Raw genomic sequence first — 15336 nt, forward strand, 5'->3', positions numbered from 1 at the left:
TGGAGTATATGATAATTTTTAACCTGAGCCAATCCTGGGGAGCCTGGGGTCTTATGCTAATCCTGTGGCTTTTGTCTTTAAAAGTGCCTGTAACCACTGCTCAGGGCTTCCAGTCTGCCTTGGACAGGGAGCCCGTTTGCGCAAACGCCTAATAAACTCCTCTTGCTTATTGCATCTGCTGGTTTGGAGTCTTGGTTCTTGGGGTGCCCTCCCGTTGAAGAAAGCATCCCAGTGAGTCTGGGGTCTTTCAACTATGCCAGGATAGACACTGATTTTTTTTTTTTTTTTGGTCAGTCTTGGGGCTTGAACTCTGGGCCGTGGCACTGTCCCTTAGATCTTCAACTCAAATCTAGTGCTCTACCACTTGAGCCACAGCACCGCTCCTGGTTTTTTCAGCTTATGTGGTCCTGAGGAATTGAACCCAGGGACTCATGCATGCAAGGGAAGCACTCTACCACTGAGCCACCTTCCCAGCTCCAAGAATGTCTATGGTGGTTTTTTTGTTTGTGTGTTTGTTGTTCTTTTAGTCGGTCATGGGGATGTGTTGATTTTTCAAAGCCTGGAGATGAGCTTCCTCACTCACCACATTTTCAATTGTAGCTATTGACTGGGCTTTAGGAAGGCTTTAGTCAAGTTTTCCCAGTCAGGAGTGGAAGAGAGATCGCCTCTCAGGGGACCCCATCACACCTGAGCGGGTGTGATGACATCACAGCCTAGGTTTCACGGGGTCACAGCCCAGGCCCTGGGTGGATATGTGGGTGGGCACCACCCCCATAATGCCCTTCTAGACATTCATGTCCTGTGGGTTCCACACTGCTGGGTCTGGCACAAAAATGTCAGTAAGAAATGTAAGTATGAAAATGCAGCAAGCACCATGTTATTCAAGTGTTTGCTGGTCCTGTGACTTGAACTCAGGGCCTGAGCACTGTCCCTCAGTTTTTTGCTCAAGGCTCACACTCTACCACCCGAGCCAGAGCTCCACTTCCAGTGCTCTGCCTTGGAACCTCCAGACCTGCACCCCCATTCCTTCCTGCTGTCTACAACATAGGGACCATATAGTAGCTCCATTTTTGAAGACCTGTGGCTAACATGGTACAGCGCCAGGCAATTAAACCCAAATATCCACAGAGAAATGGCTGCATCACCCAAACCGGGTTAAGAGATCAAAATGGAATATTACTCAGTGTTGAAAATGCAGACAACTCAGACCCATGGGAAGCACATAACACAAGACTGCCATTAACAAAAACCTGAGCATTCCCTTACTCATGTAACGGTAACCTCTCTGTCCAGTATCTTTACAATAAAATGGAAGTTTAAAAAAAATAGCACTGGGAAGTTGGCTCAGTGGTAGAGCGCTTGCCTTGAGCTAAAGTACTGAGAGACCCAGGGCCAGTTCAAGCCCCATGACCAACTAGAAAAGAAGGAAGGAAGGAAAGAAGGTAGAAAGGAAGGAAGGAACAAAGGAGAGAAATCAGTTTCTGTGGTATGTATACACACACACACACACTCACACCATCCCCATAAAGTTACAGAAGTTTTTGGTGTTTGTCAAATCTGCAAGGTCAGGATAAAGAAAAGAAGTCTGAGAAACTGTCCGTGCTTCTGTGGAACCATGGAGACCCATGACCTGGGGGATCATGGCTGCCAGCCTGGAGTGGAGAGAAATCCTAGGGGAAACAGAGGAAATTGGAAGGACAATGCATTGAGGAATCTTGGCAAAGATCTTGGAGTGATATTAGTAGATTGAATGTGCAGTGTTGATCCAGAAGTCCAGCCCTTCCCTCTCTATGATTTTTTTCTGATACCTATACCTCTTCTCAAAATAAAGGATTAGTACATTAAAAAACATTAGATAATCTTATGCCCTAGCTTATTTCCTCTTGTATTTCTAGTTTTCTGCCATGAACTGAAGATCAGATGAGCACAGTTCACCCTTTGCATGATATCACAGTTGCCCAATAAAAATCACTGGGAACCAAATGTTTACAAACAAGACCACACTAAAGCTACCAGCACAACTATGTTTATTTCAGCATTATTTACCATAGCTAAGATATGGAACCAACCCAGATGCCCCTCATAGATGAATGGATCAAGAAAATGTGGTATATATACACAATGGAATTCTATGCCTCCATCAGAAAGAACGACAGTGCCCCATTTGTTAGGAAATGGAAAAACTTGGAAAAAAAATATATTAAGTGAAGTAAGCCAGGCCCAAAGAAACATAGGTCCCAAGGTTTTCCTTATTTGCAATATCTAGTATATGTATGAGTCAAGCAGAAAAAGGTCAGATAATGTGATGTTAGGAAGATGAACCCTTAGATATGTATTTTAATGTTTTTTTCTTTCATGCATTTGTTTCTAATGCATTTATAAGATTATTTCATTGTTGCTTTGTATGTCCCTCCCCCACAGTATAGCCCCTGCTTTCACTATATTTGATGTCAGTATAACTTCTGGAGGAGATGGGGAAAAACAAGTCGTTTAAGGATACAGGTGGACTTGTTGCAACAATGAGAAGTACAAGTTGTCATATCGAAAACGAACTTTACAACGTTGGTGCTGGGGGGAGGAGGGGGGAGGTTTGAGTGGGGGGGGAGGCTGGGAAGGGATGTGAAGGGTAAACAAAGGAGGAGGCTGCAATGCTTGATAAGAAATGTACGCATTATCCTGCCCATGTAATTGTAACCTCTCTGTACACTATGTTCAGAAAAAAAATAAATAAATAAAATAAATCACTGGGAACAATTACAGGGTTTTTTTTGTTTTGTTTTTTGTTTTTTTTTGTTGGTGGTGGGGCTTGAACTCTGGGCCTGGGCGCTGTCCCTCAGCTCTTCAACTCAAGGCGAGCGCACTACCACTTGAGCTACAGCGCCACTTCCGGTTTTCTGGTGGTTTCTTGGAGATAGGAGTCTCACGGTCTCTCCTGCCTGGGCTGGCTTTGAACCGCTATCTCAGATCTCAGCCTCCTGAGTAGCTAGGATTACAGGCGTGAGCCACCAGCACCCGGCTACAGGGTTTTTTTTTTTAATCACCAATTCATCATAGTTAATAATTGTCTTGACCATCCAGACTCTGTCAACACTTCCACGGTGGCAGTGCCAGTGGCCTAGGACCAAGAGCCAGGCACCCAGGACTCTGCCATGGCTCAGGACTACGTGTGGTACCAGGGCATTCCTTTCCCTGTTGTGTATATCTGCCCTGAACATCTAAAAGCAGTCCATGAGAAGCTGGTGCTAAAGGACGAAGACATCATCACAGTAACCTACCCCAAATCAGGTGAGCAGAGGGGGCTGTGGCTGTATGGGAAAGGCCAGAGCTGTGGCCTCACTCCCAACTGTGTCCCACGTAGGAATGGTGTAGTAGCTCATTATTGAAGACCTGTGGCCCTGTGGTTTGTGCCAGTCTTGAGCGCAAAAGCTCATGGACAGCGCCCAGGCCCTGTTCAAGTTCCAGGGTTGGCAGAACAGTTTTTTTTTTTTTTGTCGGCCATGGGACTTGAACTCTGGGCCTGGGCACTGTCCCTCCGCTCTTCAGCTCAAGGCAAGTGCTCTACCACTTGAGTTACAGCGCCACTTCCGGTTTTCTGGTAGTTTATTGGCGATAGGAGTCTCACGGTCTCTCCTGCCAGGGCTGGCTTTGAACCACGATCCTCAGATCTCAGCCTCCTGAGTAGCTAGGATTACAGGCTTGAGCCACCAGCGCCCGGCATGGCAGCACAGTTTTTTAAATGGGTGTTTTTGAGATGCTCCATAGTTCATAAAATGAAAAGGATGATTTTGAGGTTACCTGGAGAAAAGGCATGATCTCAAATAGAAGAATCATGATGGGCCATAGTTAGGACCTGGAAAACTTGGGGTAAACACAAGGCACTGGCAGGCCAGGGAGCCTGTGTGAAGGGGCATGGGGAGTGGAGAGGGAGCACTGAGGGCACACTGCAAGGGAAATGTGCTGAAAACCACAGCCAGTGGAGCATTGCAGGATTTCAGCAACAGCTAATAGCTGCATTGAACCGAAACATTCACAGAGAAATTGCTGCACAATCCCAAACAAGTTGAGAGATCAAAGTGGAATATAATACACTGTTGAAAATGCAGACAGTTCAAAAAAGGATCCATCACATCCGTCCCAGGGGACCAATCAGAGGCAGGCAGGCACAGGAGAAAGATGGTTACAAGGTTTATTAGAGGAGCCATTTCACCCCCAGAGAGAGAGCTCATGACCACCTCCACTATCTAGCAGCAGCAGGGGCTGGGGGTAGGAAGTGAGGTAGGTGGGAGCTCAGGTGGGTCTGGGTGGAGAGAGGGAGGGGCTGGCTCTATGGCAAGATCTCCAGGGCAGGGAGCAGCTCAGAAATGGGTGGAACTGAGGACCAAAGGTGAGCATAATGCTTCCTACTTAGACCCATGCTCTACTATTATCAGGACATTTTGCCATTTGAAACCACATGAGTCCAGGCCATAGTGCAAAAAAAACAAACAAACAAACTGTGTACTATTGCACTCAAATACAAGGCCCAGAAAAGCCAAAGTCCTGGTGTGATAAGAGAATGATGGGGCAGGTGGCAAGCAAATCAATATTCAGTTGTCATGGACAGTGTAGACTTATTAGATGACAAAATACTGGCACTGAGTGAGCTATGATTAAAATACACTAAACACTACTTATCCATATCAGATTGCATACCTGAGAAAGTTTATATCCGTAAGGTCTGTGTTACATATGTTTTACCATTATCTATGTGTGTGTATGCATGTATGTATGTATGTGTGTGTGTGTGTGTGTGTTTGTGTGTATATATACATAATATTGTGAATTCAGATAGAAATGAGTGGCCTCTGCTTTTCTTTCTGCCCTAGGAACCCATTGGTTGATTGAGGTTCTCTCTCTGATTCACACCAAGGGGGATCCCAACTGGATTCGATCTGTGCCCACAGGTCTTTGTTCCCCATGGATTGAGAGTGAAGTTGGGTTCCAAACCATAAAAGACAGGAAGGAGGGTCCCCCCCTCATCACCTCCCACCTCCCCATCCAACTCTTCCCCAAGTCTTTCTTCACTTCCAAGGCCAAGGTCAGTGCTCAGTGCCCAATAGCTGTTCCATCAAGGCCTTTTCCTCTTAAAAATGCACATAGCCAGCAGGTCTGGCATTCTCCCTCTGTAGTTCATGGAGGACCCCAGAGTCCCCTTCATGAGGTGAGGGTCCTCAGACCAAACAGAGTCCAAGATGTGGACCATGGCTGTGCAATCCCTGACAGATGAACTGGATGACTAACTGAAAGAATAACCAAACTGTGCTTTAAGTGGATACCCAGGCCTTGTGTGGTCATCCCAGCTAAATAGGAGGCTGAGATCTGAGGATCAAGATCAGAAGTCAGCCCAGGTAGGAAAGGCCAGGTGATTCTTATCTCTGATGAGCTATCAAAAGTAAAGCAGAAGTGGAGCAGCAGCTCAAGTGGTAAAGCACCAGCCTGAGCACAAAAACACAGGAACAGTACATAGGCCCTGAGTAAAAAAAAAGAAAAGTAAAACATGACACCATGTCATGTGACCTGGTGTCAGTGGTCTGACACTGGAGGCTGTGCAGTGAATGAACACCTGATGCTCATGGCCAGATCAGACCAGGAGCCTTTGTCCCGCCTCCCCAGCCCAGCCCACACCACACACAATGCACACTCTTCCCTGGCACAATGCTACCTAGATTTCTCCTCAACACCATAGAAATGGGTGCCTGTGCTGTGAAATCTCTGTTGTTGTATCATTTCAGCTCCCTCCATCAATGGATTCTCGTTGTTTTGTTTTTGTGCCACTCCTGGGACTTGAACTCACAGCTGTCCCTGAATTTTTGTACTCAAAGCTGTTATTCTACCAGTTTACGCCATAGCTCCCCTTGAGGTTTTCAGGTAGTTAATTGGAGATGGGTGTCTCATGAGCTGTTCTGCCTGGGCTAGCTTCAAACTATGATGCTCAGATCTGAACTGTCTGAGTAGATGTGGTTACAGGTGAGAGCCACCCATGCCCAGATGTTTCAATGATGTTTACAGAACAACTCATAATTCTGTAGCCAAGAAAGACTAACCAGTGTCTGATCTCCTGTGCTTTCTAGGTAAATATCCCAGATACATTTAGGAAATGCATTGTCCCACCATTGTTTTATTCCTGGCAATGTGATTTGATTGTAGCAACTCTGAAAAGTATTTCACAAACTAATGCACAACCAAAAGACCAACAGATACTTCAATGTTGGAGCAAAAAATGGCTAGAATTTCTCTGAACACCAAGAGTGCAAGAAATGATGGGAAAATTGTTTAATTCTCTCCTTTCTCCCTTGAAGATGATCTATGTCATCAGAAATCCTAAGGATGTCCTTATATCTGGTTATTATTTCTGGAGATTTACAAATCTGGCTAAGAAACGAGAGTCACTGGAACAATTTTTTGAATGGTTCTTGCAAGGATATGGTGAGTAGACTGCGAAGTCAATGGAGAAGGATGTAAATCTCTTTGAGTGCCTATGCGACCCCACTCTCCAAGGTCTCCTTTAAATCTCACCATCTGTGGGTCCAATGCTTCCTCCTCCTGCTAAAGGCAGCACCAGACTTTTCCCATGATGGAAGGTCTCAAGGTGTTTTGAGCCCCTGGAGCTTCCGTAGCCATGTAGGACCCGCCCCCTCCTGTGTGCTCTACTCCCAGATGTTGGCTCACAGCTTCTCACTGGCTTCCCACACAGCCCAACTCTACCTTCCCTACGTATTTTTACGTTTTAAATTTGTTTGGCTGTCCATGTCAGAGTTTCTCACTTGAAGTTGGGATCACCCTGTTTCTCGTCATGCAGAAGTTCTGGGTCATCCCTCATGCTTGTAATTTTGTCACTTGTCCATGGTTCTGTCAGGGGTCCATGGTCTGAGTTGGGTATGAAGGGTGGGGGACCCCACATCTGTGCTCTGTGTACCTCATCATCTGGTGTCTCAGGCCCTCTGGGTTTAGCGTCACAACCAGTAGAAGTGCTTGATGAGCTGTTTCTCCCCTGATTCAACATCTCTTACCACTTGGATCTATAGTCAGGGCTGGTGGATCACGCCTATAATCTCAGCTACTCAGGAGCTGAGAGCTGAGGGTCAGAGTTGGAAGCCAACCCAGGCAGAAAGTCCTTGAGGCTCTCATACCCACTCAATCATCATGATGCAGGGAGTGAAGGTGTGGCTCAAGTGGTAGAGAGGAGTGTCGAAACCCAGGTACAGTGCTCTGGCCCTGATTTCAAGCAAAGATGTTTCAAGTAGAGGAAACCACACCAAGGCCTCTGCAGACTGACCTGCTGGGAGCCATGGGCAGGGATGGGAGGTGCCTCGTGTGTATGTGTCACAGCTCAGACCTTGCACTCAGACTTGTGCTCAGTTGTGCAAGTGATGGATTGGGCCAACTTGGATTGGAAGGCCCTCGGCCTGAGTTCTGTGAGGGCCTGCGGAGCTCTTTGTCCTGATCAGTGGTTTTGGTCTGGCCTTTTGTGACCTGCTTCAGATGGGGCAAAGGTTGTGCTACAGGAAAAAATTGCTTAGAAATCCATGTCCTGGCTCCACAGTGCTTCTGTTTGCTCTCTTTCCCTCTCCCTCCCTATCCCTTTCTTCCCCCTCTCTCTCAGCCATGGGGCTTGAACTCTGGGCCTGGGTGTTATCCCTCAGCTCTTTAACTCAAGGCGAGCACTCTACCAATTGAGCCACAGTGCCACTTCTAGTTTTTTGGTGGTTCATTGGCAATAAGAGTCTCATAGACTTTCTTGCCCTGGCTGGTTTGAACAGTGATCCTCAAATCTCAGTGTCCTAAGTAGCTAGGATGACAGCCGTGAGCCACCAGTACTCAGGTAGTGCTCTCTCTTTGAGGCTATAAAGAGACAGGACTTATTTGTCGGTTACACCCTGGTGAAGGTGACAGGGACCAGAGCAATCAGTGCTGAGACCACCATGCAGATCGGGAATGGTGGAGACTTTTCACGCTGCCCCACTGTTCCCCCTGCAGTGCCTTACGGGTCATGGTTTGATCACGTCCGGGGCTGGATGTCCATGAGGGAAAAGGAGAACGTGCTGATCCTCAGTTATGAGCAGATGAAAAAGGTAACGATTGATTTTACCTGCACCCACCATGGCCCTCTCCACCCCTTCTACCATCTCCCCTGTTTCTCCACTATGTTCTTCCCCAGTATCCTCCCCCCAGTCTCCATCCCACCTTCTATGCCAACTTTCTACAACCTGTTGTGTATTATTCCTTCCTGCATTCCTCTAATGCTCCTTTTCTTTCTTTTTTATTTTTGTTTCAAGATGGAGTCTTGAACTCAGTTTTGCCTTTTGGCTGGTGCTGTACCCACTGAGTCATGCCCCCAACTCCACAGGCCACCCATCCTCTCTCCTGCCAATGCCTTCTGCTGTCTCTCTCTTCTCCTGCTCCCTCCTCCTCACTCCTGCTCTGTTGTCCCCTCTCATAACCCAGCTGTGTTTTTCTCTCCTTAGGACCCGAGGAGCATGGTAGAGAGGATCTGTGGGTTCCTGGGGAAGGCACTGGAACCCGGAGAGCTGGACTTGGTTCTGGAGAACAGTTCCTTCCTGGCAATGAAGGAGAACAAGATGTCCAACCTCTCTTGTATCCCAGAGGAGATTGTTCCTGCTGGTTTCAAAATCACCAGGAAAGGTAAGGAAATGTCCCAGGGAAGGAGGTGCTGGACGCCAGGGAAAGAAATCTGGTCTCCAACCACACACTCCTGGCCAGGGATCAGCCAGGAACAGGCTGGCTGTTCACTTCCAGCTTGTGTTAAAAAAAAGTAAACTGGAAGTGGAGCTGGGGCTTAAATGCCAAGCCTTCAGCAAAAGAAGCTCAAGATCAGTGCCCAGGCCCAGACTTTAAGTCCTACAACAGACAAACAAGTAATGTGATAGTATGTGAATCTGAAAAGAAAACAAAGTATAAGTACCAGCTGGGTGTCAGAGGCTCAGGCCTGTAATCCTAGCTCCCCAGAAACCTGAGATCTGATTATCACAGTTCAAATCCAGATGGTATAGCATAATCCAGGAGGTTCCTTCTCTCCAGTTAACCACCAAAAAAACAGAAAAGGGAATTGTGGCTCAAGTAGTAGAGCATGAGGTTTGAACAGAAAATAACTCCCAAATAGCACCAGGCCCTGAGTTCAAACTCCTGTATAGACACACACTTGCTCACACATGCACACATGTACACACACTGAACTCTATTATATAAAAACTCTATTCAACTTCCTATTAAATAAAAATGCCATTGTGTGACTATGAGACCACATGCTGAGCTTCCTGACTCCCACACATCTGGGGAGGATGTGCCCCTCTGGTGGCAGGGGCAGAACTTGAGAGGAGAGCACTGGACATGGAGCGTGGTGGCGGTGGAGTCCATCTCCCAGGGAGATCTGTGGCCTCACCCTCAGGGCAGGCAGAGGGCAGAAGGGACATGAGGGGACAGCGCCTTCCTGCCCTGACCCAGTCTGGTGTCATTGTTTTTTCATGGCCTCAGGTATCACGGGGGACTGGAAGAACCACTTCACCCCAGCCCAGACCCAAGCCTTCGAGGAAACATTCCAGAAGAAGATGGTGGGACTTCCTCCGGAGCTATTCTCGTGGGATTAAGCCCAGTTTTACCTCCTTGAGTGTTGGGATGAAGACGTGTCACCACCTTATGAAGGTGACAGGACTGGGTGGAGATCATAGCATTAGTCTGTCACTCGAATCAGGAGGTCTGACTTTGCCTGTCACATCTTTGGTGCAATCACCAGGACAGGTGGCAGCCACATGTAGGTGAGGAGCACAAAGGGACCTGTGTGTGTTCTTGCTGAAATAAATGGGGCCACGGCACCGAGGGCTGACAAACATGCCTTAGTGTTCTGTTTAGCAAAGACGACCTGGGTGAAAGGCTGCACAGTTCCCTCGGGTGGGGACAGTACTCTGCCCACAGCAGGAGGCTGCCTGAGGGTTTGCTGGAGGTCCTGGGGAAGGGATTTCTTCCCCCGCATTGATCTTGCGTGGAAGCTCTGTCCCAACTTGGGACAACCTGGGATGAGGCCGGAACAGAAACCAGATCCTGGAATTGAGGTTTGGGGCACCAGGAGCCTGAAGCTTTTTGTCAGCTTCCAGTATCCAGAGTCCATTTGACAAGGTATTTATTGAGTAGGGCACAGGGGCTAACATACACAACGTGAGATCACCATTTCCCTGACATCACAAGCACCAATACTACAATACAATACTAATCACAAGCACCCATCCTGAGATGTCATCTCCATCTGGTGATAAATAACTCCTTCATCTTAAGCAGCAGGTGTAAGCAGCAAATGACTTAGAGTTCACATAGATTTTTGTCTATCCCAAAGATCCCAGAAGGTCTGATGTGGAATTAGCCTACACCCAAGAAAGAAATCTGAAGTCCTATCAATCCAGCAGCGATTGATGTTTCCAGCGAGCTCTCAGGATTCTAAAAGTTCATGTTCAGAGGAGGCCTTCTATCCTCCCAAACCTTCCAGCTCTCACAGCTCAGCTTTTGGGGGCTCTCAAAATCCCCCCTTTTCCTATGATTTCAGAAAGCATAATTCTTATTTCTGTTTGAGCTAGCATATGCTGCATGCTAGAAATAAACATTTAAATAAACAGGGTGCTAGCTGGATAATCCATAAAACAGAGGATCTTGGGCCCAGAAAAGCCAAAAAAAAAACTGGAAAACTATTCTGGAAGTCCCAGTTATCATTGAATTTTAACTTTTTCAGCTCCTGTTTGAGCTGCTCTAGCTGGTTCTGAATCCTTTGAGAATTGCCAGTTATCTTAAAGCAGCTCAGTCCTTCAAACAGTTCACATCCTAAATGGTTTTTCAACAGCAAACAATCTGTGGCGCTTCCAATGTGTCAAATTATTGCTCTTCCCTTTTTCATTTCTTGATTGATTGATTGATTTCTTGATTTATTTCTTGATTTATTTATCTGACACTTGGTTGAAAATACAAGATTGTCTGCTGCACTCTTTCTGGACACCTTCTTCAAGTCTAGAGACAGGCAGAATAAAAGATACAACTACAGCACTCTCCACAGTATTTAACAGCATTAAGTTACCACAATTTTGAGTGAGATCTTGTCTTATGCATCTCTTATTCTGATGGACCAAATTACTAAGACAGACAAGCACCATTCTCCTAACTTAACAGTCATGGATAATTTGTCTTTAGAGCGCCATATGCCTTTCCCCCACGAAAGAAAAACCAGCCAATGCCGACTCTTTTTCCTTCAGGCAAACAGAGTCTTGTCAGTGATGAGCAGTTGCTAAGGTCATTTGCATAGCAGAAGCATGAAAATTCACCGTGAACTATTAATTCAAGGTCCAAATTAATTCATTCTCTCAACTCTCATCTTCTTGACGACTAATTTCATCCTGAGTTATATTTTTACCTCTTTTCAACTGACAGCATGTCCTACTAAACTGTATATTGGAACATTTTGCACAGAAGAGCCTTCTTTGATACAAAAGGAAGTTTCATTCATGGTCTTTTTTATTTTTTTGGTTGGTCGTAGGCTTGAACTTTGGGCCTGGGGGCTGTCCCCGAGCTCTTTACTTCAAAACTAGTGCTCTATGACTTGAGCCACAGCACCACTTCCAGTTTTCACCACTTCCTGCCTGGGTTGGCTTTGAACTGCGATCCTCAGATCTCAGCCTCCTGAGTAGCTAGGATGACAGGCATGAACCACTGACACCCGGCCTGACTAAATATTTTAACTCCGTCTTTATATCAGTGGGCAGGTCCGATATCTGCGTTGTTACATATCAAAGTACAATTTAAGTGCAACAGTTTACCCAGCATAGGAATCCCCCAAACAGAGGCTTATACTGAGCAGAAGGCACCAGCAGTCTGAATAAGCATCATTATAAACAACCACGACGACGATGCATTCACTTCCGGTCCCTTGTCCTTTTGGTATCTCTCAGCTTCTAGAGAAAGCTTCTTCTCTGGTCCCCAGGTGTGAAGGGTCGTTGTTTCTCTTTCTCCCCGAGCTCTTAGATATCCTCATGCTCTTGAAGGTTTTCTTCAGAGGTTCCTGGAGATTGGATGCATTTTCTCTTTATTTCTGGGTTTTCATTTCAGGGTAGGTAGACAGATGTCCGCTGAGCCTGTGCACCCACAGGAATAACCACCACCCCATACTTTGACGGTTCTGGGTCTCTAGTTAATACCAATGTCATCCTTTCAGCGAATAGGTTGAGGTGAAGATAGCAATTTTGGGGGCGTGGATTCCGGTCGTGGGGCCTGAACTCTGGGCCTAAGTGCTGTCCCTGAGCTCTTCAGCTCAAGGCTAGCGCTCTACCACTTGAGCCACAGCCCCACTTCTGGCTTTTTCTCCTTATATGGTGTGGAGGAATTGAACCCAGGATCTCATGCATGCAAGGCGAGCACTCTAGCACTGAACCACTTTGCCAGACCTGGTTTTTTTTTCACACCATCATGACAGATTTTAAGCATTAAAATACTAGATTATTTTGAACAGTTTCACATACACTTACACTCATACTTATGTACAAGAGTTTTTTTGTTTTATTGTTTTTTTGGGTCCGGTCGTGGGTCCTGAACTCTGGTCCTGGGCACTGTCCCTCAGCTCTTCAGCTCAAGTTTAGCGCTCTACCACTTGAGCCACAGCACCACTTCTGATTTTTTTCTTTTTGCTCATGTAGTGCTGAGGAATCAAACCCAGGGCCTCAGGCATGCAACGCAAGTGCTGTACCACTGAGCCACCTTCCCTGCCCCTATGTACAAGAGTTTTAATGCTCAATTAGATTATAAAAATGAAATTTGGCCATGTGCCTGTGGCTCACACCTGTAATCCTAGCTACTCAGGAGGCTGAGACTGAAGATCCAGGTTCAAAGCAAGCCCAGGCAGGAAAGTCCATGAGACTCTTGTCTCCAATTAACAACCAGGAAACTGGAAGTGGCACAGTGGCTAGCCTTGAGCCAAAGAGCTAAGGGACAATGCTCAGGCCCAAAGTTCAAGCCCTATGACTGAAAAAAAAAAAAAAAAATATATATATATATATATGTATATATATATATATATATACATATATACATATATATATATATATAGGCCATAGATTCTTTTGGAATTCCAATGGCAAAGTGACATTATTTTTTCCAATATGATAAAACTGTGTGGTCAGTATTAGACAGACAACACAAAGCAAACTATGAGGCAAAATACAAACACAATAAATAACATTTTTCACAGCTATTTGAGAAATAGATGACAAAGAACAGAAAATGTTCAGACAACTTGGTTAGCAAGGCATATTAGTACACAAATGGATCTTTGAACATGTCCGAGGCTTCTAGTCTTCAGGGTCTGTAAAGAAAATTGGGCGAAAAGAGGGAACCCTTCTTAAATCCATTTATAGATGTAAGAGAAGTTTATAGAAGGGTCTGGCACCCCCATCCTATCCAAAGAGTGTTATTTAACTTGTACAAGGCTCTGAATTTGCTAGGAGTTCTTACCTTTTGAACAATTCCTTTTTATGTATCCCATTTTTTTCACATCTAAAACATTTTAAGACATGTTATGGTGGATCCCCTTATGGCTGCAGCAGAGAAGCCGATGTCATTACAGACTTCAATATGATTTGTAACATCGCCGTTTGCAGCCTTGATGGAGTGTAAATCCTTTGAACACTCAATTAGCATTCTTCAATGGTATATATTTGGAGAAGTTAGTCTCTTAACTCAGGTTGCAGTTACACTTTTATGAAGATTATCTTTAACCGGGCTCTGAAATCAACCAATGGTTCCAGGCCTCCTTGCCTGCTATGTACAGAGGTGATAGCTATTTATCCTGGCTGGGTTACCTCTTCCCTGTTCTGACACCTGATCTGATACCTGCCCAGTACCTGTAGGACCACTCCCAGTCTGGTAAGCTGGTCCTCCTCAGTTACTATGGGAGAGTAGACACGTTGATTTTTTTTTTTTTGGTCAGTCCTGGGGCTTGAACTCTGGGCCGTGGCATTGACCCTTAGATCTTCAAATCAAGGCTAGTGCTCTACCAATTGAGCCACAGTGCCACTTCTGGCTTTTTCTGCTGATGTGGTCCTGAAGATTTGAACCCAGGGCCTCATGCATACAAGGCAAGCACCCTACCACTGAGCCACCTTCCCAGCCCCAAGAATGTCTATGGTGGTTTTTTTGTTTCTGTGTTTGTTGTTCTTTTTGTCGGTCATGGGGACGTGTTGATTTTTCAAAGCTTGGAGATGAGCTTCCTCAGTCACCACATTTCATATTGTAGCTATTGATTGGGCTTTAGGCAGGCTTTGGTCAAGTTTTCCCAGTCAGGAGTGGAAGAGAGATCGCCTCTCAGGGGACCCCATCAGACCTGAGAGGGTACGATGACATCACAGCCTAGGTCTCACGTTGTCACAGCCCAGGGCCTGGGTGGATATGTGAGTGGTCACCACCCCCATAATGCCCTGCGAGTCATTCACGTCCTGTGGGTGCCAGACTTCTGGGTCTGGCACAAAAATGTCAGTAAGAAATGTAAGTATGGGAATGCATCAAGCGCCATGTTATTCAAGTGTTTGCTGGTCCTGAGACTTGAATTCAGGGCCTGGGCACTGTCCCTCAGGTTTTCACTCAAGGATCACATTCTACCACCCGAGCCAGAGCTCCACTTCCAGTGCTCTGCCTTGGAACCTCCAGGCCTGCACCCCCATTCCTTCCTGCTGTCTACAACATAGGGACCACATAGTAGCTCCGTTATTGAAGACCTGTGGCTAACACGGTAGAGCGCCAGGAAATTAAACGCAAATATCCACAGAGAAATGGCTGCATCATCCAAACAGGTTAAGAGATCAAAATGGAATATTGCTCAGTATTGAAAATGCAGAAAACTCCGACCCATGGGAAGCACATAACACAAGACTGGCATTAACAAAAACCTGAGCATTACCTTAGTCATGTAACTGTAACCTCTCTGTCCAGTATTCTTTACAATAAAATTAAATTTAAAAAAATTAGCACTGGGAAGTTGGCTCAGTGGTAGAGTGCTTGCCTCATATGAGTGAGGCCCCGGATTCAATTCCTTACCATGGCATATACAGAAAAAGCCAGAAGTGGCGCTATGGCTCAAGTGGTAGAGTGCTAGCCTTGAGCAAAAGAAGCTCAGGAATAGCACCTTGACCCAGAGTTCAAACCCAGGACTGGAAGAGAAATAAAAAAAAGCCAAGCACCAGTGGCACACTCCTGTAATCCCAGCTAATCAGGTAGTAAGGATCAAAGTTGGAAGCTAGCCCAGGCAGCAAAGGCCAG

The 15336-nt window shown here is 46.0% G+C and overlaps 1 protein-coding gene across 2 annotated transcripts; it reads left to right on the top strand.

Moving 5' to 3' along the window:
- Positions 1-3149: 3149 nt before the first annotated feature.
- Positions 3150-9644, top strand: LOC122125775 (sulfotransferase 2A1-like). Of its 2 annotated transcripts, XM_042700380.1 has the most exons (6): positions 3150-3285; positions 4866-5077; positions 6339-6465; positions 8017-8111; positions 8505-8682; positions 9532-9644. In XM_042700380.1, exons 1-6 carry the CDS (start codon positions 3150-3152, stop codon positions 9642-9644), a joined length of 861 nt encoding a protein of 286 aa, XP_042556314.1. The 2 variants fall into 2 exon arrangements, with proteins under 2 accessions (XP_042556314.1, XP_042556315.1); XM_042700381.1 differs by lacking the exons at positions 8017-8111; positions 8505-8682.
- Positions 9645-15336: the final 5692 nt, after the last annotated feature.

This window comes from Dipodomys spectabilis, unplaced genomic scaffold (genome assembly GCF_019054845.1).
Source record: "Dipodomys spectabilis isolate Male_0828 unplaced genomic scaffold, ASM1905484v1 ptg000266l, whole genome shotgun sequence".
Lineage (NCBI taxonomy): Eukaryota > Metazoa > Chordata > Mammalia > Rodentia > Heteromyidae > Dipodomys > Dipodomys spectabilis.

What these genes read in the sequence shown, in the direction of transcription:
- LOC122125775 (XM_042700380.1), top strand. Translation starts at nt 3,150, where the DNA reads ATGGCTCAGGACTACGTGTGGTACCAGGGCATTCCTTTCCCTGTTGTG. An exon ending in TCTTCACTTCCAAGGCCAAG is followed by an intron (nt 5,078 to 6,338) that starts GTCAGTGCTCAG and finishes TCTCCCTTGAAG; the next exon opens with ATGATCTATGTCATCAGAAA. An exon ending in GTTATGAGCAGATGAAAAAG is followed by an intron (nt 8,112 to 8,504) that starts GTAACGATTGAT and finishes TTCTCTCCTTAG; the next exon opens with GACCCGAGGAGCATGGTAGA.